The 24,584-nt window shown below is 44.3% G+C and overlaps 2 protein-coding genes across 3 annotated transcripts in view; both read right to left on the bottom strand.

Moving 5' to 3' along the window:
• LOC105012862 (protein NLRC3-like) overlaps window positions 1-24,584 on the bottom strand; it is a 133,037-nt gene that overhangs the window by 45,006 nt on the left and 63,447 nt on the right. The window lies entirely within an intron of this gene.
• Window positions 192-22,856, bottom strand: LOC114835755 (stonustoxin subunit beta-like). The gene is made up of 5 exons (XM_034294948.1): window positions 22,675-22,856; window positions 12,777-12,950; window positions 3,309-3,355; window positions 2,659-3,171; window positions 192-202 (listed from the first exon to the last, which is right to left on the bottom strand). Exons 1-5 carry the CDS (start codon window positions 22,854-22,856, stop codon window positions 192-194), a joined length of 927 nt encoding a protein of 308 aa, XP_034150839.1.

Raw genomic sequence — 24,584 nt, 5'->3', positions numbered from 1 at the left:
TAATGCTAGTGTTGTGTTTAGCTTCCCTAGGTTCATTTACACAGATTTCGTTCAGAGTCAGTGGATCGTACCTGTTTTGCAGTGTGAGTTCAGTTGGTGGAAGCAGGAGAGTTGCGTTATGCAACTGCTACTCTAATTGCATTGGTAATAATCATATTATATATTTACTCACTACTAAAGCCTATTAATGGCTAATACCCTCCTAAAACGGCCAGGGGCAAACGCCATACCATAGATACTGGTAAAGCCACTAGGTAAGCATGTAGTGGCGTAATGGTTAAAGACAGTGCTTGTCACGCGGGACACCCAGGTTTGATTCTGGTGAGGGCAATAGTACTTTATTTATTATCGACAGTCATTCGTATAACAGTTGATTATTTCAGTTTAATTACATGGATCCACGGGAACAATTGTTTTTACAAAACAGAATATAAGTACAAAGACCAACAGAGAAGTGTCATAACAATTGTTCTGATCATACATTATTGCTTTCACCTCTTTATATACCTCCTTGTCAGCTCCCCAAAATATTTGGGGAAAAAAAATCTAATGCTATAAGATACATACAAAGACAAATTGTCATACTAATAGGAAAACAAGACAGAACCCTACACTGTCATGGCAACCATAGTTCTAGGTCAGAGTTAACAGACCTCCTGATCTGTGCTATCCCTGGTCTCTGTCCTGCCCAAATGGAAAAAACAGAGGAGACACAGGAAACTTCACCTTGGAGCCATCTGTAGTTGGGTCATAGATAAAATAGGTTTGAGGCCTGGCACCTCGGTTTTGGCTATAACCACTTCTAAGAACAGGTCTTCTTCTATCCGTGGCATCCCTTGAACAGTCTAAAGCAAATTCAGGCCTGGTCTAAAACAGTCCATTTATAACAAAACTTTGGCCCTTTTAGGGAGTTTTTCCTAGCCACTGTGTTTCAACACTGTTGTTGCTTGCTCCTTGGGGTTTCAAGCTGGGTGTTTTTGTGACAACTGCTGACGTAAAAAGGGCTTTATAAATAAATGTAATTGACTGATTAATTGATTGCAGGAACCTGCTTAGTGCTACCAGCAGTGACAAGCACTCTATAAAACCGCAAAACTAGAAAAGAATCAGTGAGGTGGACCTGCAAAAAAACAAGCAATTGTCTGTGGACACCACCTTTTTGGGGGTTGTCTTGCTGTTGCATCTCCAGTGCACCTGTTGTCACTTTCATTTGCACCAAAACAGGCGACACTGATTCACAATCACTTATGCTTCCTAACTGGACAGATTGATATCCCTGAAGTTTCAATGACTTGGTGGTAAACTGTGATGATTGTGTTCCCTTAATTTTTTAGCTGTGTATATTGGGCAAATATCTTAACAAAATGCTATTATGTTTCTTGAGAGAAATCTCAAGTATTTATTTACTCACTATTAGAATTCAGCCAGAAAACAACACATATTAGTTGAACCATTAATCACCATTTATGAACCATTTGTACATGTTTTGGCATTAGATTCTGTTCCTCTGGTGTAAATCACTGCCATCACATGATCATGAATACAATACTACTAATAACAATATTAAACCACAGTAATGATCCCTTTAGACAATGTGCAAGGTAGCACTACCAATATCCCCCAATTGAAAGAATACAAACCCAAACAGGTTGAGGCAGGGGTGGTGCGTGGGTAACAGGTGGAGGCAGGGGCGGTGGGTGGGTAACAGGTGGAGACAGGGGCGGTGGGTGGGTAACAGGTGGAGACAGGGGCGGTGGGTGGGTAACAGGTGGAGACAGGGGCGGTGGGTGGGTAACAGGTGGAGACAGGGGCGGTGAGTGGGTAACAGGTGGAGACAGGGGCGGTGAGTGGGTAACAGGTGGAGACAGGGGCGGTGGGTGGGTAACAGGTGGAGACAGGGGCGGTGAGTGGGTAACAGGTGGAGACAGGGGCGGTGAGTGGGTAACAGGTGGAGACAGGGGCGGTGGGTGGGTAACAGGTGGAGACAGGGGCGGTGAGTGGGTAACAGGTGGAGACAGGGGCGGTGGGTGGGTAACAGGTGGAGACAGGGGCGGTGAGTGGGTAACAGGTGGAGGCAGGGGTGGTGGGTGGGTAACAGGTGGAGGCAGGGGTGGTGGGTGGGTAACAGGTGGAGACAGGGGAGGTGGGTGGGTAACAGGTGGAGACAGGGGCGGTGGGTGGGTAACAGGTGGAGACAGGGGCGGTGGGTGGGTAACAGGTGGAGACAGGGGCGGTGGTGGGTAACAGGTGGAGACAGGGGCGGTGGGTTGGTAACAGGTGGAGACAGGGGCGGTGGGTGGGTAACAGGTGGAGACAGGGGCGGTGAGTGGGTAACAGGTGGAGACAGGGGCGGTGGGTGGGTAACAGGTGGAGACAGGGGCGGTGGGTGGGTAACAGGTGGAGACAGGGGCGGTGGGTGGGTAACAGGTGGAGACAGGGGCGGTGGGTTCACACCTGCATGTTAGTAAGACCATCAACACGCCAGACAGAGTGAGTAACCTGACAATTACAATTAGTTAATCAATGACCAATCAGCTCTGAACTGGCTATGGTAATTCATTCTCAGTGTTTTACAACGGTGTGTCCTACTGAACATGACCATGATTAGAATGAAACATCATGTTGTGTTTGACACAGGGACCATCTGACACAGAGACACTGAGGAGCCAACATAAACATAAAACCCTGGATAGAGGGGCTCAGTGAATGTGGTGTTGAATGTGTGCAGGTGGATCAGTGTATTAGGGCAGACCTTGTAGAAGGACAGGGTGGCGGCTTGCCATTCCAGATACACTCCTACTCTGTGGGAGTCTGAAGAGGTGACAGGTAGGACAGTTTTCTGGTTATTGTGGAGGACAGAGTAACTGTTACCATCACAGTTCAGACTCCAGGACTTGTCATTGTGTCCAAGCCAACAGTCATCACCCCATCCTGTCCTGTTGATTCCTTTATATGTTACTCCTATCCGAGCCCATTTCCCACTCCACTCTACCTCCCAGTAACAGCGTCCAGACAGACCCTCTCTACACAACACCTGTGACCTGTGCTCAAATCTCTCTGGGTGATCAGGATATGGCTGCTCCTCTTCCCTCCTTGTCACCTTTCTGTTCTCCTCAGACAGAGAGAGGTTTCTGTGTACTGTGTTTAGGTCCAGTGTGAGATCACAGACATCTGATGGATGAAACAAAGACACAATATTACACATCATCATCATTCATTATATACACAAACATGAAACAAACTTGCAGAAACACACAGAGATATTTATTCACTAGCTGTATATGTGTTCTGTATAATAAACAACATACATCTCTTCATTCCTGATGTCAACCTCCACTCTCCACCATGATCCATACTGTGGAAGAAGCAGAGGACCAGACTGTCATTCAGTGACACACAACGTCTTACACACACACACACTCACAATTTTATCACCTACACACACACACACACACAAAACACCTCCCCTCCTCCCACACACACCCAAACACACACCACACAACCCACTCTCCCATCACATACGACACACACACACACCGAGATGTAATTGAAGAGCAGACATTCAGTTTTAATTCAAAAGGTGGAACAAAAATATTGTATCGAAGCATTAAGGAATTGCAACCATTTGTATACACATTCAAATTTCACTGGACCAATTAACATAGTCATAAATAACATCTTCATTTAAATACTTTCTCGAAAATCCTTTACAGGCAATGACTGCTTTAAGTTTGAAGTCTAGAAGGCATGGACATCACCAAGGTTTCCTCCTTTGTGATGCTTTGCCAAGCCTTTACTGCTTTCAGTTGCTTTGTTTGTGGGTCTTTCTGCCTTAAGTTTTGTCTTCCGATAGTGAAATGCATGCTTGATTGGGCTGAGATCAGGTGATTGACTCGGCCAATGCAGAATATTCCACTTCTTTGCCTTAAAAAACTCCATGGTTGCTTTCGCAGTATGTTTTGGGTCATTGTCAACCTGTAAAGTGAAGCGCCGTCCAATCAATTTCACAGACAATATATTCCTATATGCTGCTTCTGTCACATCATCAATAAACACTTGTGACCTAGTGCCATTGGAAGCCATGCATGCCCATGCCATCACACTGCCTCCACCGTGTTTTACAGATGTGCTTCGGATCATGAGCCAAGCATTCTCCATACTTTTTTCTTCCCCTCATTCTGGTACAGGTTGATCTTAGTTTCATCTGTCCCAAAAATGCTGTTCCAGAACTGGGCTGGCTATTTTAGAAGTTTCTTTGGCAAAGTCTAATCAGGCCTTTCTATTCTTGAGGCTTATGATTCCAGCCAAGTGATGTTTTTCACTTGGCTGGATGTTGTGAAGGGGTTTTTCTTTACCATGGAAAATATTCTATGATCATCCACCACTCTTGTCTTCCATGGACATCCAGGCCTTTCTTTATTGCAGAACACACCAGTGTGTTCTTTGTATCTCAAAATGTACCAAACTGTTGACATGCAAGTTCATTTTATTTGCACAATTCATACAAAGAAGCAATTCAATGTGTTTTAAAGTGAAAAAAAAATAAATAAAATGCAATAGAATTAAAAAAGTCAGATTGTTACAATTCTGGTATCTCAACCCTCGCACTCCAGAGCTTGGACAAACTCATCAATTCTTTTGTGAGAAAATATCCTACATTGATGTCTAAACAGCAGCACAAGAACTTGCATTATCCGTCATCAGCAGATTGTTGTATTTACGCAGAGGTTATTCCTCTAATAGCACCAGAACTTGCATTACGATTGGTAAAAGATAGCAAAATATAAATGTAATAACAAAATAGATCAAAGAGAGAAATATAAAATACATCATAAACTAACAGCATAATAAGCAAACATAGAATAAGAAAATAGAAACAGAATAAAAACATGATAAAAACATAGGAAGCTATAAAAGCTATAAGGCTAAACAGTGCGTTTAAGTTTAAGTGCTCAGTCATAGGCATGTGATAGGAAAAGTGTTTTTAACCTGGATTAAAAAATGGATACGTTTGGTGAATGTCTAAGATCTTCTGGTAGTTTATTCCAGTTTTGTGCAGCATAACTGCTAAACGCAGCTGCACCATGTTTAGTTTGGACTCTGGGCTCTACTAGCAGACATGAGTTAATGGATGTAAGAGCCCTGCTCGGTTTATATTCTTCAAACATATCAGAAATGTATTCGGGGCCTAAACCATTCAGTGATTCATACACTAAAAGCACCACTGGAAGCCAGTTAAGAACCGGAGTGATGTGCTCTGTTCTTTTGGCCCTGGTTAACATTCTAGCAACAGCATTCTGAACGAGTTGCAGCTGTTTTAGTCTTTTTGGGGAGTCCAGTTAAGAGGCCATTACAGTAGTCAACCCTACATGGATGAGTTTCTCTTGGTCTTTTTGGGACACCAGGCCCTTAATCCTTGCTATATTTTTAAGATGGTAGAATGCTGTTTTGATATGACTGTGAGGTCAATCAGAACACCAAGATTACGCACTTGGTCCCTGGTTTTTAGGGCCCGAGTATCCAGCTCTGTACTAATACTAGTTATTTTATTTTTGTTGCCAAACACAATAATCTCAGTGACAATGAGTCTATTGAGCTGTTGTCATACGGTTTGAGAGCCATATATATTTGAGTATCATTGCTGTGGTAGTTGTGGTGGTTAATGTTGTTTTGTAGAATTTGGCCCAGAGGTAGCAGAGATAGCATATCGACAGTGTCGATCACAGCAACAGCTTTCAAATATGAATGCCACACATGGAATCAACTCCAAAACTTTTACCTGCTTAAATGATAATGACAATAATGAAAGAATAGCCCGCACCTGGCTACGAACCAGCTTTTGAGACAAATGTCCAAAAACATTTGGTCCCTTGAAAAAGAGGGGGCTACATATTAAAGAGCTGTGATTCCTAAACCCTTCCTCCAATTTGGATGTAAAAACCCTGTAAAAATCAGATAGATTGCACTTTAAGCCCATATTCATCATTTATCCATAACTTACTGTTTTGCCCATAAGTTTGCATACTCTGGCAGAAATTGTGAAATTTTGGCAATGATTTTGAAAATATGACTAATCATGCCAAAAAAAAACGGTCTTTAATTTAAGGATAGTCATAAATCATATAAAGCCCTTTATCATCACATAGTTTTTTGGGTCCTTTTAAATCATAATGATAACAGAAATCACCCAAATGGCCCTGATCAAATGTTAACATACCCTTGAATGTTTGGCCATGTTACAGACACACAAGGTGACACACACAGGTTAAAACGGCAATTACAGGTTAATTTCACACACCTGTGACTTTATGACTTTTTAAAGTGCAATTAGTGTCTGTGTATAAATAGTCAATTAGTTTGTTAGCTCTCACGTGGATGCACTGAGCAGGCTAGATACTGAGCCATGGGGATAAGAAAAGAACTGTCAAAAGACCTGCGTAACAAGGTAATGGAACGTAAAGATTAAATATAAAAGAAATATAAATAAATATGGAAAAGGATATAAAAATATATCAAAAGCTTTGGAAATGCCAGTCAGTACTGTTCAATCACTTATTAAGAAGTGGAAAATTCAGCGATCTCTTGATACCAAGGCAAGGTCAGATAGACCAAGAAAGATATCAGCCAAAACTGCCGGGAGAATTGTTAGTGATACAAAGAAAAACCCACAGGTAGCCTCAGGAGCAATAAGGTTGGCTCTGGAAAAAGACAGTGTTTTTTTTTTTCCAAGGAGCACAATACAAGCCTTTACTGCACCAAAACCAGAAAAAAACCCCGGTAACAATATGCCTGACAATATGCCTCACAGCTTCTGGCACACTGTAATTTGGTGTGACGAGACCAAAATAGAGTTTTATGGTCACAACCATGAGCGCTATGTTTGGAGAGGGGTCAACAAGGCCTGTAGTGAAAATAATACATTCCCCACTGTGAAGCATGGTGGTGGCTCACTGATGTTTTGGGGGGTGTGTGAGGTCAAAAGGCACGGGGAATCTTGAGAAAATGGATGGCAAGATGAATGCAGCATTTTATCCGAAAATACTGACAGACAATTTGGATTCTTCTGCACGAAAGCTGCGCATGGAACGCTCTTAGACTTTCCAGCACGACAATGACCCTAAGCACAAGGCCAAGTTGACCCTCCAGTGGTTACAGCAGAAAAAGGTGAAGGTTCTGGAGTGGCCATCACAGTCTCCTGACCATAATATAATTAAACTCTGAGGAGATCTCAAATGTGCGGTTCATGCAAGTAGACCAAAGACTTTGCATGACCTGGAGGCATTTTGCCAAGACGAATGGACAGGTGGTTTTGGGGCCTCATAGACAACTATTACAAAAGACTGCACGCTGTCATTGATGCTAAAGGGGGCAATACAAAGTATTAAGAACTAAGGGTATGCAGACTTTTGTCTTTTTCTTTGTTGCCATGTTTTGTTTTATGATTGTGCCATTCTGATATAACCTATAGTTGAATATAAATCCCATTAGAAATAAATGTGTTTTGCTCACTCGTGTTTACTTTACAAATGTTACATATACGACCAATTCTCCAAGGGTATGCAAACTTTTGAGCACAACTGTAAATTTACAGATCCGGAAAAAATTAAGAGACCACTGCACCTTTTTCGTAAAGGAAGATTTTGAGTGAGGAACAGTCGCAAAGGAAGGTTTTGAGTGATGATCAGAAGTGTTAAAATTACGTGATAGGTTCGATTTCTCGAGGCTTTGAAACTCACTGAACAAGTGGTGTCACCTGTTGGTCAAGAATACATTTCCAATGTTGAATGATAATAGACGTCTTTTCCACATTATCCAACTTGACTTCGTAGCGCTGTGGTTAGGCATGCACTTTCCAAAGGGAAATTGTAATGCCCGGTTTGTATCCCATGTTCTTGCCTTTCCATTTTTCAACTCTGCATCCGTTCTAATGTTTTGTATTAATGAGGCAAGTGTGTCATAAGACACAAAATAAAACAAATTATTATACAATACGATACAATAAACATGATCTCGCACCACAACAATTAAGAAATTAGGAGTCAGCAACCCTACCAACTGTGCCTTTGCTGGACAACTTTTTGAAATAAATGACTAAATAAGGTGACCAGTAGCGGTTGCTCTTCGAAAGTCCAAATGGCACCAAAAAACCATAGAATCCTAGATTTTCCAAAGAGGCTTTGGAAAAACCACGTGATCAAACGAGGCTTCGGACATCATCAATAACGTGGTATTACACTGATGCAAGCCGCGGCCCTTTCACATGGATTAGAATGGGTTGAAATTTCAAAGCAAGCCTTGATCTGAAAATTTAGTTCAATGTCCTGATCAATAATAATGTAAATGTAATGGCCCCTTCCGGAAGGGACCATTCCGCTTCGTGTTTTCTGTGTCCCCTTGTCTTGTCCTTGTATGGTCTTTCCTGTTCTTGTTTCTGTTAATCGGTATATTCAGTTCACCTGTGTTTAGCCCCCACCTGTTTCTGTTCTCCTCGTTTCTCAGTGTATTTAGTTCAGCCCTTTTCTCCGCGTCATTGTTGGTCATTGTGTGTGCTCCTGTCCCGCGGCCAGCCCCGGTCCCTCCTCCTGTCCCGCGGCCTGCCCCGGTCCCTGCTCCAGTCCCGCTACCTGCCCCGGTCCCTGCTCCAGCTCCGCTATCTGCCCCGGCCCCTGCTCCTGTTCCGCGGCCTGTTGCCGTCCCACTCCCTGCTCCTTCATCCGTAGTGGACACACCCATGCCCGACAGGTACAACGGCTCCCCTGAACGGTTACTCCCCTTTTTAGAGCAGGTCTTTCAGTATCTTCAGGGCAACAAGATCTGTCTCGCCACCGGCTTTGAGCCCTTGGTGCTCTCCCTGCTCACCGGTCGGGCACTCGAGTGGGCAGGAGAGCTATGGGACCGAGGGGACATCCCGTGTGTGTCCGCTGAAGTGTTCCTCGGGCTCCTGGAAGAAGAGTTTGGCCTTAAAGCGCCCCCTGCTGCCCTGGAGAGGCAGCCAGCGCCCCCGGCTGCCCCGTGTCCGCCAGCGCCCCCGGCTGCCCCGTGTCCGCCAGCGCCCCCGGCTGCCCCGTGTCCGCCAGTGTCCGCCCGAGCCGCCCCAGGAGGATTGGTGGCCCAAGCCCGCCGGTGACTGGCGGCCTCATCCCGTGGCACCCTCTCCTGCCCGGATGCCGCCGCCACCTCATCCCGCGGCGCCCTCTCCTGCCCCGGAGCCGCCACCTCATCCCGCGGCGCCCTCTCCTGCCCCGGAGCCGCCACCTCATCCCGCCACCTCATCCCGCGGCCCCCCCTGCCGGCCCCCGCCGGCCCCCGCCGGCTCCCCCTGCCGGCCCCCGCCGGCTCCCCCTGCCGGCTCCCGCCCCTCCGCCGGCCCTCCTGGCTCCCGCCCCTCCGCCGGCCCTCCTGGCTCCCGCCCCTCCGCCGGCCTTCCTGGCTCCCGCCCCTCCGCCGGCCCTCCTGGCTCCCGCCCCTCCGCCGGCCCTCCTGGCTCCCGCCCCTCCGCCGGCCCTCCTGGCTCCCGCCCCTCCGCCGGCCCTCCTGGCTCCCGCTCCTCAGCCGGCTCCCCCGCCGGCCCCTGCCCCTCCGCCGTCCCTCCTGGCTCCCGCCCCCCCGCCGGCTCTCCTGACCCTCAGCCGAGTCCCAGACTTTCGCCTGCTCCCCCGGCTGCCGGTCCTCCCCCGGCTGCCGGTCCTCCCCCGGCTGCCGGTCCTCCCCCGGCTCCCGACACTCCGCCGGCCTCCCCGGCTCCCGGCTCCTCCGCCGGCTCCCCCGCCGGCCCCCGCTCCTCAACCGGCTCCCCCGCCGGCCCTCCTGGCTCCCGCCCCTCCGCCGGCCCTCCTGGCTCCCGCCCCTCCGCCGGCCCTCCTGGCTCCCGCCCCTCCGCCGGCCCTCCTGGCTCCCGCCCCCCCCGCCGGCTCTCCTGGCTCCCGCCCCCCCCGCCGGCTCTCCTGACCCTCGCCCCTCAGCCAGCTCCTGACCCTCAGCCGAGTCCCAGACTTTCGCCTGCTCCCCCGGCTGCCGGTCCTCCCGACACTCCGCCGGCCTCCCCGGCTCCCGACACTCCGCCGGCCCGCCTCAGGCTCCCCCTGGTCCCGGCCCGCCTCAGGCTCCCCCTGGTCCCGGCCCGCCTCAGGCTCCCGACCCGCCACCGGCTGTCCCGGCTGGGGATCCTGGTTCCTTGGGGCCGCCGGATCAGGGCTCTGCTAGGGGGCTCCCTTCGGTTCCAGTCCCTGGTCCCCGTCCTGGGGCCGAGCCTCCGCCTTGGTGCCCTGCCCGTCGTCCCCCCTTTTGGGGGTGTGGGCGCGTCCGGGTGTCCGCGCCTTTGGGGGGGGGGGTACTGTAATGGCCCCTTCCGGAAGGGACCATTCCGCTTCGTGTTTTCTGTGTGTCCTTGTCTTGTCCTTGTATGGTCTTTCCTGTTCTTGTTTCTGTTAATCGGTATATTCAGTTCACCTGTGTTTAGCCCCCACCTGTTTCTGTTCTCCTCGTTTCTCAGTGTATTTAGTTCAGCCCTTTTCCCCTCGTCATTGTTGGTGATTGTGTGTGCGCCTGTGCGCCTGTGCGCCTGTGCGCCTGTGCGCCTGTGCGCCTGTGCGCCTGTGCGCCTGTGCGCCTGTGCGCCTGTGCGCCTGTGCGCCTGTGCGCCTGTGCGCCTGTGCGCCTGTGCGCCTGTGCGCCTGTGCGCCTGTGCGCCTGTGCGCCTGTGCGCCTGTGCGCCTGTGCGCCTGTGCGCCTGTGCGCCTGTGCGCCTGTGCGCCTGCCCCATTGGACTTTTGGGACTTATCGTAGTGCCCGGCACTCAGTTTAGTTGATTCATTATTTTTGTTTAATAAAAGGGGGAAACCCTCGAACTTCTGCGCTTGCCTCCGTCTCCATATCTACCATCGTGACAGTAAATACATTTACATCCTTGGTATTATTGGGTAGTGATGGGAAATCAAGGCTTTCTGAAGTATTCAAGGCTTTCGTCAAATTTGCCGAAAAACTTAATTCTCTCTAGGCTTTTAAACTCACTGCACAGTGAGTGTGCTGATCAGGAATAAATATCACATGTTTGACGTTGAGATAGATGTCTTTTCCTCAGTATGCTACATGACTTTGTGGCACAGTGGTTAGGTGTGTGCTTTCTGAAGGGAAATTAAATTCATCTGTTCGTATCCAATGTTCTTCTTGTCTTTCCAGCTGGCATTTTCAGCTATGAATCTGTTCTACTGTTTTGTATTATTAAAGCATGAGTGTCATAAGATAGGCAAAATAAAACAATTTATTCAAAGAACTATAAACAGCATTGATCTCATTCAAAAAGTTAAACATTATTTTCATTGTTATTTTCTCATTGGCAAACTTCAGATGGGCCTGGACATGTGCTGGCTTGAGCAGTGGGACCTTGCGTGCTCTGCAGGATTTTAATCCATGATGGTGTAGTGTGTTAATAATGGTTTTCTTTGAGACTGTGGTCTCAGCTCTGTTCAGGTCATTGACCAGGTCCTGGCGTGTAGTTCTGGGCTGATCTCTCACCTTCCTCATGATCATTGATGCCCCATGAGGTGAGATCTTGCATGGAGCCCCAGACCAAAGGAGATTGACCATCATCTTGAACTTCTTCCATTTTCTAATAATTGCACCAACAGTTGTTGCCTTCTCACCAAGCTGCTTGCCTATTGTCCTGTAGGCCACCCCTACCTTGTGCAGGTCTACAATTTTAACCCTGATGTCCTTACACAGCTCTGTGGTCTTGGCCATTGTGGAGAGGTTGGAGTCTGTTTGATTGAGTGTGTGGACAGGTGTCTTTTATACAGGTAACAAGTTCAAACAGGTGCAGTTAATACAGGTAATGATTGGAGAACAGGAGGTTTTCTCAAAGAAAAACTAACAGGTCTGTGAGAGCTGGAATTCTTACTGGTTGGTAGGTGATCAAAAACGTATGCAATAAAAATGCAAATAAATTATTTAAAAATCATACCATGTGATTTTCTGGATTTCTGTTTTAGATTCCGTGTCTCACAGCTGAAGTGTACCTATGATAAAAATTACAGACCTCTACATGCTTTGTAAGTAAGAAAAACCTGCAAAATCGACAGTGTAAAAAATACTTGTTCTCCCTACGGTATGTTTAATTGGTTATTGACATTAATGATTTAAAAACTGGTGAGCATGGATGTGTATCTATCCTTCAATGTCTTTTAACAGTTATCAGGATATACATGGTGATATGTCAGCTGTAAGCAATTTTGTAAGCACTAATTGACACAATGTAATATTGCGGAGCAATCAAACTGTGAAACTAAGGAGTCAATATGGATTTTATTTCACAATTAATCAAATAGTCAACAACTTTTTCTAGTTGTCAAACACATTAACTACCACCACACTGAACTAACTACCACCACATTGCAGGTTTCCTTGCTAGTCAATGTGCTCCACCAAGTACCATTGCAGAGATCGTATGTATTCACTATAAATAGCCGGCACAGATACACGTTAAGTAGTAGAAACATTGATGGTGTGAAAACAAAGACAGACCAGGTGATGTCTGAACAATCTTAACATTTATGGTGCAGTCATATTTAAATAATTATAATGAATAAATAATGTTTTCCTCAAATTCACAATTATCCAGGTTGATATAATGTCACCGTACTTTGACTTTGAAACTGTGTTCATGCTACACAAAATGAGTACAGGTAGGCAGGTCTATATTTGACACATATTACATAATGCAAAACAACATGACAAATTAATTCCATATTACTGATATAGAAAATATATACAGGACTTACTTGAGTTTCTCCAGTCTCCAGTGTGGATCCTCCAGTAAAGCAGAGAGCAGTCTGACTCCTGAGTCTCCTGGGTGATTGTAGCTCAGATCCAGTTCTTTCAGATGTGAGGGGTTTGACTTCAGAGCTGAGACCAGAGAAGCACAGCCTTCCTCAGTGACCAGACAGCCTGACAGCCTGCACAGAGTTGATCATTAGGTCACAAACTACCTACATTTACAAAGTCTACGATTTCACAAGATCCTTCTGCCCCTAAAGTCTTCCTTGAGTGGGGCTCAATCAGAGGTGGGCACTCAAGTCAGACTCCAGTCACAAATATGATGACTTTAGACTTGACTTGAAAAAAACAAAAAATACTTTACTTTGACTTTAACACCAATGCTTTGTGACTTTGTTGGACTTGAAACCCTCCCCAAGCACTAATGTAAAAAATTATGCTAATTAAAAAGTGTGCAGCACATACATTTTCATTTAACGGATTACAGTTTGAATCCGACAGCAGTCAATCAAATTGTGCCAGTGGAGAAAAAGTTGCGCGTGGTAGTGCAGAAGAACGTCAGCAGGTGAATTCAAGACGGAGCCCTTGGAAGGCTGATACCCAAAACATTTTATAGAAAAACACTGTAGTCAACAAAAAACAGATTGCAACTTGCGGGGAGAAAATTACAGAAGAAGGTGAAACAATTTCCAACTTCGACATTTGAAACTGCACAAATAACGGTAAGTCATGGCTAATATATCCAACAGCTGTATTGCTTTCCTCGTGTAAGCTTACGTGACGTCAAATCAATGAGCCTCCACAGTCAGTCAGTGCGGGAACGTGATTATTGCACCCAAGATTGAGCTACAACTGGCTAATCAGTAGGAAGACTAAATCCTGTCTGACATTACTGCTGTACGCTGCCTGCTGTTACCTACCTGGCTACCTGCCAAACTTTTTCGAATTTACTCTATATAAACTAATTGGTCAAAATTCTATTTTAACTAACGCAATATTTTTTATCTGTTGACCTCTTACCCAACTTTACTACACCGGGACTCTTTTTGGACATAATTAACAGAACTACTCATCCCTGAACACCCGACGCTAAGTATCATTACAATGCCTTATCACTGTAATTGTTGTAGCACCAACACGGAGGACAACTTTCGTCTTCAGTTAAAGATAGCAGAGTTAGATGCTCGGCTTCTGACGCAAATGTCAGGCAAGGTTTATGTTAGTGTAGAAATGAGAAACTCTGTCAGTGCCACCAGGTAGAAACAATAGTCTTATTAGCCCCCCGGCACAACTCCTGCATCTGGGCAAGAACTTTCTCTTGGTCACTGGGAAGAAATGCCGTCGACCAGATAAACCTGAATTGTTGCTAAATCCAACTGAGTCTTTGAACAGGTTTTCCTCACTGGAGTCGGAGTCAAGGCCCAAGCCGTCTTTGGAGGGGAATGATCGGCAGGCATGTTCTACCGGTGGCCTTGAAAAACTAAAAACTTTAGTCATCGGCGATTCCATTACACGCAGTATTAGACTAAAGAATCAGCCGGCGATCATACACTGTTTACCGGGGGGCAGAGCCACCGACATAGCCGCAAATCTGGGGCTGGTGCTAGCGAAGTCTTAAACTGGCAAGTATAGAGAGTACAGAGATATTGTTATTCAGGTTTGGAACCAACAACGTTAGGATGAAACAGTCAGAGGTAAGAAGCAGAACATAGCATCAGTGTGTAAACTACCTAGAAAGATGTGTCGGCATCGAGTAATTGTCTCTGGCCCCCTCCCAGCTAGGGGTGGTGACGAGCTCTACAGCAGACCTTTTGCCACTGTGACTCGTTCCAGGCTGAGAAAAGTTAAACAAGGTAGTTCTAACAAAAACAACCTCGGTCACAAATAAAAATGACTGTAAACCACCTTGCGTCTCAAAATGGGACTCCTAAATGTGGATCCACATTGTGGATCATTGTTGTTGTAGTCAGTGGATGTCTTCGTTTGTGTTGCCATTAAACGTACGTTTCTTTAGAGCTTTGTGTACTGTTGTTTTGCTGCTTTAGTCAGCCATTTGCTTTTGTGTGTTTTGTGCTCGGTGTTTGTTTGTTTCTTGTATTAAAAAGAGACACCGACTACCTCTGCCTGCACCTGGTTCCTTGCTCCCGCAACACCGCATTCGTGACACCTCTCCTCCTGGTTATACTAGTGATCATATCCCTCGTGCGTCCCGAAAAGGAGGGGGTGTTGCTAATATTTATGACAGTAAATATAAATTTACTCTCAAACATATCACTGAGTTTCATTTTGAAGTTTTACTCATGAAAGTTAACCATGCCGATAAATCGTTTTACAGGGCCATACACAATGTTCCTCAATGAGTTTCCTGAATTATTGTCTAACCTTGTAGTCATGGCAGATAGTATTCTAATTTTTGGCAATTTCAATATTCATATGGAAAAGTCCAATGATCCTCTTCCAAAAGCCTTTGAAGCCATAATTGACTCAATCTGTTTAATCCAAAATGTTTTAGGTCCAATGCACTGCCACAATCACACCTTAGATTTAGTCCTGTCACGAGAAATTACATTATTACATTTACCGTTAAAACAAGAAATCCATTTGCTCCGCAAACAATGGGTTTCAAAAGCCGTATTATAAATTCTTGGACTACAAATACATTTCTTGATATTCCTACAAGTTCGCTCACTGCTCATCAACGACAGTGTAAATAAATCCGTAAACGATCAAATCGAGGACCTAAACTCAACACTGCGAAATACTTTAGATACGTTTGCACCACTAAAAACAAAAGAAATACGCAACAAGAAACTTGCTCCCTGGTAGACAGACAATACTAGAGCACTCAAGCAAGCCTCCAGAATATTGGAGCTCCACCAAGTTGGAGGTATTCAGACTAGCCTGGATAAACAGTACACTACAATACTGAAAATCACTCACATCTGCTCGATCAGCTTATTTCTCCAACCTGATTGAGGTGAACAAAAACAATCCAAAATATATTTGATACAGTTGCAAAGTTAACAAAAAAGCAACCCTCAACAAGTGAAGTGCGTCTTCACTTTAGCTGTAATGAATACATGAACTACTTTGATGAAAAGATCCCCATTTGTGACAATGATGTGATGTGTTGCAGGAGCAAGGAACCAGGTGCAGGCAGAGGTAGTCGGTGTAGCTCTTTTTAATTAAAGAAACAAACAAACACAGAGCACAACAAAACACACAAAAGCAAATGGCTGACTAAAGCAGCAACACAACGGTATACAAAGCTCTAAGGAAACTCACGTTTAACGGCAACACAAACGAAGACAACCACTGACGATGACAACAATGATCCACAATGTGGGGAGCAGAGGGAAAACATTTAAACACATACAAACAATATCAATTGGGACCTGGTGTGAAAGATGGGAAACCTGTGACAGTCTGGGATGTGTTCGTGTGTGTTGGAAAACTGAAAATGTATGGCACGGTGGCACCGCACCATGACATCATTAGGAAACAAATAACTGACTCCGCCTTAAATAGTTATGGTCCTCAAAATCTCCGTTGTCCTGAGAATGTCCTCTGAACCTCCCAGACCAGGTGTCAATGGGGACATTTACATTTTTTGATACCGTATCGCTCGACACATTCACTAAATTTGTAATGAGTTCTAAACCCACAAACTGTCAGCTAGACCCGATTCCAACAAAATTATTTAAGGAGCTATTTCCTGTGCTAAGTCAGGCAATGTTGAACACAATAAATTGCTCCCTTTCCTCCGGATGTGTACCAAACCCACTAAAAATAGCGAAAATTAAGCCTCTTCTAAAAAAATCAAATCTGAATCCCGACATATTAAACAATTATAGGCCAATATCGAACCTCCCGTTCCTCTCAAAAATCTTAGAAAAAAGTGTTTCCCAACAAATGTATGTCTTCCTAAAGACAAATAACATTTATGAAATACTCCAGTCTGGTTTCAGATCCCATCTTAGTACTGAGACTGCACTCGTGAAGGTAACAAATGACCTTCTAATGGCCTCAAACAAAGGATCTGCATCCGTCCTGTTGTTTCTTGATCTTAGTGCTGCTTTTGACACTATTGATAACTCCCTTCTCTTAGAGAGACTGGAAACCCATATTGGGCTATGTGAACATGTTCTAGCCTGGTTTAAATATTATTTATCTGAAAGATATCAGTATGTTAGTGTGGATGGCATATCCTCTGACAAGTCAAAGGTATGTTTTGGTGTTCCTCAAGGCTCGGTTCTGGGCCCATTATTGTTCTCACTATATATGCTACCTCTGGGTGATGTAATCCGAAATCACAATGTATATTTTCACTATTATGCGGATGACACAGAGTTATACATTTCAATGAAGCATGGAGAAGCCCCAAAATTATCTAATTTGGAAGCATGCGTTTCAGATATTAGGAAGTGGAGGACAGAGAACTTCTTGCTATTAAACTCAAGAAAAACGGAAATGCTCGTTTTAGGACCACAAAGAGGTTTGTTAGTAGACCTCACTGTGAACCCCGATGGCTGCATGGTCTTATCCCAAAAAACTGAAAGAAATCTTGGCGTTACCCTTGACCCTGACCTCTCCTTTGATGAACATATAAAATATGTCTCAAGAGTTGCTTATTTTCATCTGCGAAACATTGAAAAAATCAGAAGCGTTCTATCAAAAACTGAGGCAGAAAAACGAATCCATGCTTTTGTTACTTCTAGACTAGATTACTGCAATGCTCTTCTTTCCGGTTATACTGACAAATCAATAAATAAACTTCAATTAGTGCTGCAAACAGCTGCTAGAATCCTAACTAGAACAAAAAAAATTTACCACATTACTCCTGCCCTAGAGTCCTTACACTGGCTGCCTGTTAGGATCAGGGCTGATTTTAAGGTTTTATTGTTAACCTATAAATCAATACATGGACTTGCTCCTACTTACCTTGCTGAAATGATCCAGCCATACATACCTACACGTAACCTACGATTGCAAGATGCAGGCCTTTTAATTGTACCTAGAATTTCTAAACAAACAGCCGGAGGCAGGGCTTTTTCTCATAGAGGTCCACTACTGTGGAATGATCTGCCAATTAAGGTTAGAAATGCAAACTCAGTGCAAACTTTCAAGTGTCTACTAAAAACTAATCTCTACAGCACGGTTTATAATTAGGTGTAGCCCAGCCCTGGGGGGTGAAGGTGACCAGTAGGCTTGGTACTGTCCACCCTTGCTGTCTTGCCAGGTGGGCTCTCGTCGCCACTGGGATGCCCTCCCTCCAATGCCTTTTGGGGGCGGAGTCACTGTCTTATTGTTGTCTCTCTGTTGTGCACTTGTGCAATTGGGCTGTACTCTGCTGGCAATACTCGGCCCTCATTCAGGGTGATTGCGGTTGGTAGCTGTGCCTTTGGTTGATGCCTGGCAATGTGGATAGATTGATTTCCTGCCTGTTGGGCCCTTGTCTGGGTCCTCCCCCGGATAGGGCCACAGTGTCAACGGACCCCCGTCTCAGTCCCAAGGTCTTACACTGCTATATTATTGTGCTGGAGGAGTAGGGTCAGCTCTCCTTCTCCACTAAATTCTCCTTTTCCACTATAAATCGTTGTTGATATGAGCAATGCATTTTCTGCGGAGTACCTGGTTTGGGGGGCCTGTTGCTGTCCCTGTCCAAAGTCCTGAAATTCAACACTACTGTTGTTTGCTCCTTGGGGTTTAAGGCTGGTTGTTTTTGTAAAAGCACTTTGTGACAACTGCTGATATAAAAAGGGCCTTATAAGTAAATTTGATTGATTGACTGCTGTACCTAAAACCATTGACTTACGTTAGCCTATTGCAACCACACACAGAGAGGGTGTGTGTGAAGGTTGGGCGATTGTGAACAAGCCTACATCGCCTGATTGTGCTCCATAGCGATCCTCGATTGTTGTTCACATTATAGGCCTACTTGAAGTTTAGTAGCAGTTGTATTGATGTACCTTTTAATAAATGATGATAACTAAATATTTTAAGTATGTCTGGAGAGAGAGAGCACTACAATATTTTTTTTGTTTTTATCATATTGATGTCTTTCTTATGGCTGAACATGTATCTTTATTTGGAAAGTTGTATTTATTTATACACTCACCTAAAGGATTATTAGGAACACCTGTTCAATTTCTCATTAATGCAATTATCTAATCAACCAATCACATGGCAGTTGCTTCAATGCATTTAGGGGTGTGGTCCTGAATGTCTGAATGGGAAAGAAAGGTGGGAAAGAAAGGTGATTTAAGCAATTTTGAGCGTGGCATGGTTGTTGGTGCCAGACGGGCCGGTCTGAGTATTTCTGCTCAGTTACTGGGATTTTCACACACAACCATTTCTAGGGTTTACAAAGAATGGTGTGAAAAGGGAAAAACATCCAGTATGCGGCAGTCCTGTGGGCGAAAATGCCATGTTGATGCTAGAGGTCAGAGGAGAATGGGCCGACTGATTCAAGCTGATAGAAGAGCAACTTTGACTGAAATAACCACTTGTTACAACCGAGGTATGCAGCAAAGCATTTGTGAAGCCACAACACACACAACCTTGAGGCAGATGGGCTACAACAGCAGAAGACCCCACCGGGTACAACTCATCCCCACTACAAATAGGAAAAAGAGGCTACAATTTGCACAAGCTCACCAAAATTGGACAGTTGAAGACTGGAACATTTTTGCCTGGTCTGATGAGTCTGGATTTTTGTTGAGACATTCAGATGTTAGAGTCAGAATTTGGCGTAAACTGAATGAGAACATGGATCCATCATGCCTTGTTACCACTGTGCAGGCTGGTGGTGGTGGTGTAATGGTGTGAGGGATGTTTTCTTGACACACTTTAGGCCCCTTAGTGCCAACTGGGCATTGTTTAAATGCCACGGCCAACCTGAGCATTGTTTCTGACCATGTCCATCCCTTCATGACCACCATGTACCCATCCTCTGATGGCTACTTCCAGCAGGATAATGCACCATGTCACAAAGCTCGAATCATTTCAAATTGGTTTCTTGAACATAGCAATGAGTTCACTGTACTGAAATGTCCCCCACAGTCACCAGATCTCAACCCAATAGAGCATCTTTGGGATGTGGTGGAACGGAAGCTTCGTGCCCTGGATATGAATCCCACAAATCTCCATTAACTGCAAGATGCTATCCTATCAACATGGGCCAACATTTCTAAAGAATGCTTTCAGCACCTTGTTGAATCAATGCCACGTAGAATTAAGGCAGTTCTGAAGGCGAAAGGGGGTCAAACACAGTATTAGTATGGTGTTCCTAATAATCCTTTAGGTGAGTGTATGTCCTTTTTTTTAAACATTCATAACTTGCATATAAGTAACATACTAACAATTACTCTTGTTTAAAATATGTAATGAATATCACATTTTGTGAAGAGCACATTATGACAAAACTCAATGTTAAGGACCTGAGACTTGTTGGACTTGTTGGTCTTGACTTGAGACTTGACTCAGACTTGACTTGGGACTTGAATGGTAAGATTTGATACTTGTGATTGAATATGGGCATGAGGAACTTAACACAACGCATATGAACTGACTAACTCTGAGCAAAGGACAATAGATGGGATGTGGTGCTGGGACTATTATTGATGAGCCCCACACACCCTGCCCACACACCCTGCCCACACACCCTACCCACACACCCTACCCACACACCCTGCCCACACACCCTGTCCATACCTCCTGATAGGAGTTTTCCATGTGACTGTCATAGACTCTATGAATAGACCCATGGACTGTAGGTTGGCACATACCATTGTGAGGAAGCCTGTCTTTACCTGGTGATATGCATATATTTAGTTCTATTCTCTTGTTAGAGGAGTGGTTCGTTATCTTGTGCTATATGAGGTACCATATCGCAAGCAGTTGGTATCTACTACTGGGGGCCCCACCCAACCTGATAAGCTGTGGAGCCAAGAAACTTAAAAAGGGACACTATTAGGCCATGTAAGGTTAGGATATAGAATACACCTATGTGATTGGAAGACAGCAAAATATTGGAGGGGATGTGCTGGAGGATAATGGACTGTGTTAACTATGTAATTATTGGAGAACATGTAAGAACAATGGAAGATCAACATCTTGGACTCTTGATAAATAAAGATTCTCCCCTGACTTGTTTGTTTAAAGACTCTGTTCATGGATCAAAAGCGGACAGAAACACTTGTGACTGGTAAAACAATGACTTGGTCCCACCTCTGGGCTCAATAAAATCGTAAATGTTTTCCCAAATCCCATGATAACCATTAAATGATTTAGTTTTTAATGTCACACCTCCATATAAAACCCCTGTACAGTAGTGGGATGCGGGTGGGTCAGCTGTTTCTTCACCTGCAACCGCCCAAAATTTTTAATAACCCATCCTCAACTATATGGATAAAGTGGCATTTTCAGTCCCACTTCAACACTGAACATGCAAATATTGTCACGCCCTGATTCCTTCCTCCTTCTGCTGTCTTTGTGGTTCGCCCCCGGCAGGTGTCTCTAGTCATCCCATTATCCCCTGTGTATTTAATCTGTGCCCTTCCCTTGTTTCTGTGCCAGTTCGTCTTGAGTCTTTGCCAAGAGTCCTTGAGTTTACCTGTTTTTGCTCTGTGTTACCTCTAGAGATCCCGTGCACTGACCTTCTGCCTATTCCCAACCACAAGCCTGTTTTCGCCTACCTGTCCTTCAAGCCACCTCAAACGTGTGCTGAAACACTGGCCGTCCCTGACCGAGTTCCTGCCTGATGCCCGTCTGTCCTTGCAGCCTTATCGATAGTGTACCGAAACTCTGCCTGTCCCTGACCTCCTCTTGCCTCTCCCCTCTAATAAACAGCGTTGGACCTTCATGCCTGTGTCTGTGTTTGGGTCTATCCCTCGAGCTGTGTCAAATAGAAAATGCTGCTACAACATAGAGTTCAAGTAGCATTGCCCTAAGAGGCTACATTGTGTATTCTGAAGAAGAGCAATGTAGACAATGGTCTGTCACGAAATGTGCATAAATATATTTATCACGTTATCTTAATCACTTTGTAATCATGTCTGAGATAAATAACAATAACAGGCAAGTGATCACTTAGCTCACAGTGTAAATCTTTAGCAACAGAATAGTCTTGTACACAATAGGTCTGTGGACAGGGCAAGTACTACTAGTGGGCCTTGTCTGCCTGGTTGGGAACCACTGCAGTACATGAAGTGTGAAGCATTTCAAAAGTGTTCACATTTTTTGGAAACGGGTTTGTAGTATATCATCAATGTTGTCTGTCAATAAATATACAGTAGATGTACAAATATTGTGTGTTTGAGAAGAGGGGTATCAGGAATGATCTACTGAGATAGAGGGGGACTTGTGGACATCAGAGGGTTCAGATTAAGATCAGTTTGAATGCTTGATGAATTTGGAAAGTAGTACTGCAACTAATATTTGATTAAGTTACTTATTTTTTAAGTAAAATCTGTTCCGTTTTGTTAATGGGGCAGATTTGGATGTTCAAGTCCCTATGAGACAACATGGTAGAATGAAGGCATGTCTTCAAAAGGAAACAGTGTAATAAAAACAATATAGCGGGAATGGGTCTAAGGACATCAGAGGAGTGAAATTAACATTAAGGTTTGAATGTTGGACATACTTAGACTAACAGAAAATGTAAAAGTTATGTAAGAATAGGTTTTTGTTTGTCATGTAGGTCCTGTTAGTTGTGGCGTGTTTCCTTATAGGTCTGCTGGGATGTTTGGTCTTTACCAGGAATGGAGGCTTGGACCTGCTGGCAGCTCAGAGCAGGTGGACGTGGGAATAGAAGACATTTGTATTCCCCTTTTGTTGTGTTGCCACTCTTTGTTTTCATGTTTATTGTTGCTGTCAGTTGTGTTGTTATGTATTATTACTCACCTCAGGGTCTCCAGTCTACATTGTGGATCCTTCAGCAAAGTAGAAAGCTGCTCCACTCCCGTATCCTTCAGGTCGTTGTTACTCAGATCCAGTTTTTTCAGATGTGAGGAGTTTGACTTCAGAGCGGAGACCAAAGAAGCACAGCCTCTCTCAGTGATTTCACAACCTGACATTCTGGACATAGATTGACTGTTTAGAATAACTTTAGAATACCCTCAGCTGAACACATCATTGTCAACTCTACTTTAGTGTATACTTTCAAAACGAAAATTGACAATACATGACACTAGAATTTGCTAAATAGAAAATCATCAGTGTAGTAAGTCAAAAAATATACAGTAGATGGAAAAATATTGTTTGTGAGTGTGTTTCTATGTGTGTGAGAATGGGAGTAGCAGAGATTATAATAAACTGAGAACAAGGGGTGGATCTGTGGACATCAGAGGGTTTAAACTAAGAACAAGGGTTTGAATGGTTGATAAACCTGGAAAGTAGGACTGAAACTATTTATTCAACTTATTGTAAAGTAAAGTCTGTTCCATTTCCACTGTGGTGACATTTACATCTCTATGAAACCCCCCCCCAATAGTGTACATTTCCATCTCTGTATATGAAAACCCTCGACTGTGGTGCACATTTCCATCTCTGTATATTTTGGAAAGTGTGGGTGTCTCCCAACCACCATGCACAGAGCTGGGATTAAAAGGTGAATTTAAGTTAATCAGCTATATATGTCTTATTTATTGAAACAGCATATGACTCCACTAAACAACTTTGATACGTATCAATGGTCAATACAGTGAGTGTCAGGCCAATGGCTACTGAAATAATGTGGATAAACAGTGGATACCTGCAATGCCTCACTACAACACTGTGTGACTAAATTAATATACAGTGGATATTAAAAGTCTACACACCCCTGTTAAAATGCCAGGTTCTTGCGATGTAAAAGAATGAGACAAAGATAAGTCATGTTAGAACATTTTCCACCTTTAATGTGACCTATAACGTGAACAGTTTAATTGAAAAACAAACTGAAATCTTTGAGGAAAAAAACAATAACCTGGTTGCATAAGTGTGCACACCCTTAAACTAATACTTTGTTGAAGCACCTTTTGATTTTATTACAGCACTCAGTCTTTTTGGGTTTGAGTCTATTATCATGGCACATTTTGACGTGACAATATTTGCCCACTCTTTGCAAAAGCGCTCCAAATCCGTCAGATTGCGAGGACATCTCCTGTGCACAGCCCTCTTCAGATCACCCCACAGATGTTCAATTGGATTTTAGGTCTGGGCTCTGGTTAGGCCATTCCAAAACGTTAATCTTCTTCTGGTGAAGCCATGCTTTTGTGGAATTGGATGTGTGCTTTGGGTCGTTGTTGTGCTGAAAGGTGAACTTCCACTTCAGCTTTCTAATGGACGCCTGAAGGTTCTGTGCCAAAATTGCCTGGTATTTGGAACTGTTCATAATTCCCTCCACCTTGACTAAGGCCCCGGTTCCAGCTGAAGAAAAACAGCCCAAAAGCAAGATGCTGCCACCACCATGCTTCATTGTGGGTATGGTGTACTTTGGGTGATGTGCAGTGTTGTTTTTGTGCCAAAATTTGGAATTATGGCCAAAAAGTTTAACCTTGGTTTCATCAAACCAGAACACAGTTTTCCACATGCTTTTGAGGGACTGTTTTTGCAAACTTCAGCTGGGCTTGGATGTTTTTCTTTGTAAGAAAAGGCTTCAGTCTTGTCACCTTACCCCATAGCCAATTCATATGGAGAATAAGGGAGATTGTTGTCACATGTAGCACGTAGCCAGTACTTGCCAAAAATTCCTGCAGTTTCTTTAATGTTGCTCTAGGCCTCTTGGAAGAATCCCTGACCAGTTTTCTTCTTGTTTTTTCATCAATTTTGGA

The sequence above is a fragment of the Esox lucius genome, chromosome 11, assembly GCF_011004845.1.
Source record: "Esox lucius isolate fEsoLuc1 chromosome 11, fEsoLuc1.pri, whole genome shotgun sequence".
Lineage (NCBI taxonomy): Eukaryota > Metazoa > Chordata > Actinopteri > Esociformes > Esocidae > Esox > Esox lucius.
Note: the sequence above shows the minus strand (reverse complement) of the source record. Positions and strands in the feature narration are given on the sequence as shown.

Bases quoted from the DNA above. Each gene is read 5' to 3' on its own strand.
- LOC114835755 (XM_034294948.1), bottom strand. From the start codon at position 22,856: ATGTCCAGAATGTCAGGTTGTGAAATCACTGAGAGAGGCTGTGCTTCT. The intron at 12,951-22,674 runs GTGAGTAATAAT...AACTCTGTGCAG, and splicing joins TGTAGACTGGAGACCCTGAG to GCTGTCAGGCTGTCTGGTCA. The intron at 3,356-12,776 runs GTAAGTCCTGTA...CTTCTTCCACAG, and splicing joins TGGAGACTGGAGAAACTCAA to TATGGATCATGGTGGAGAGT.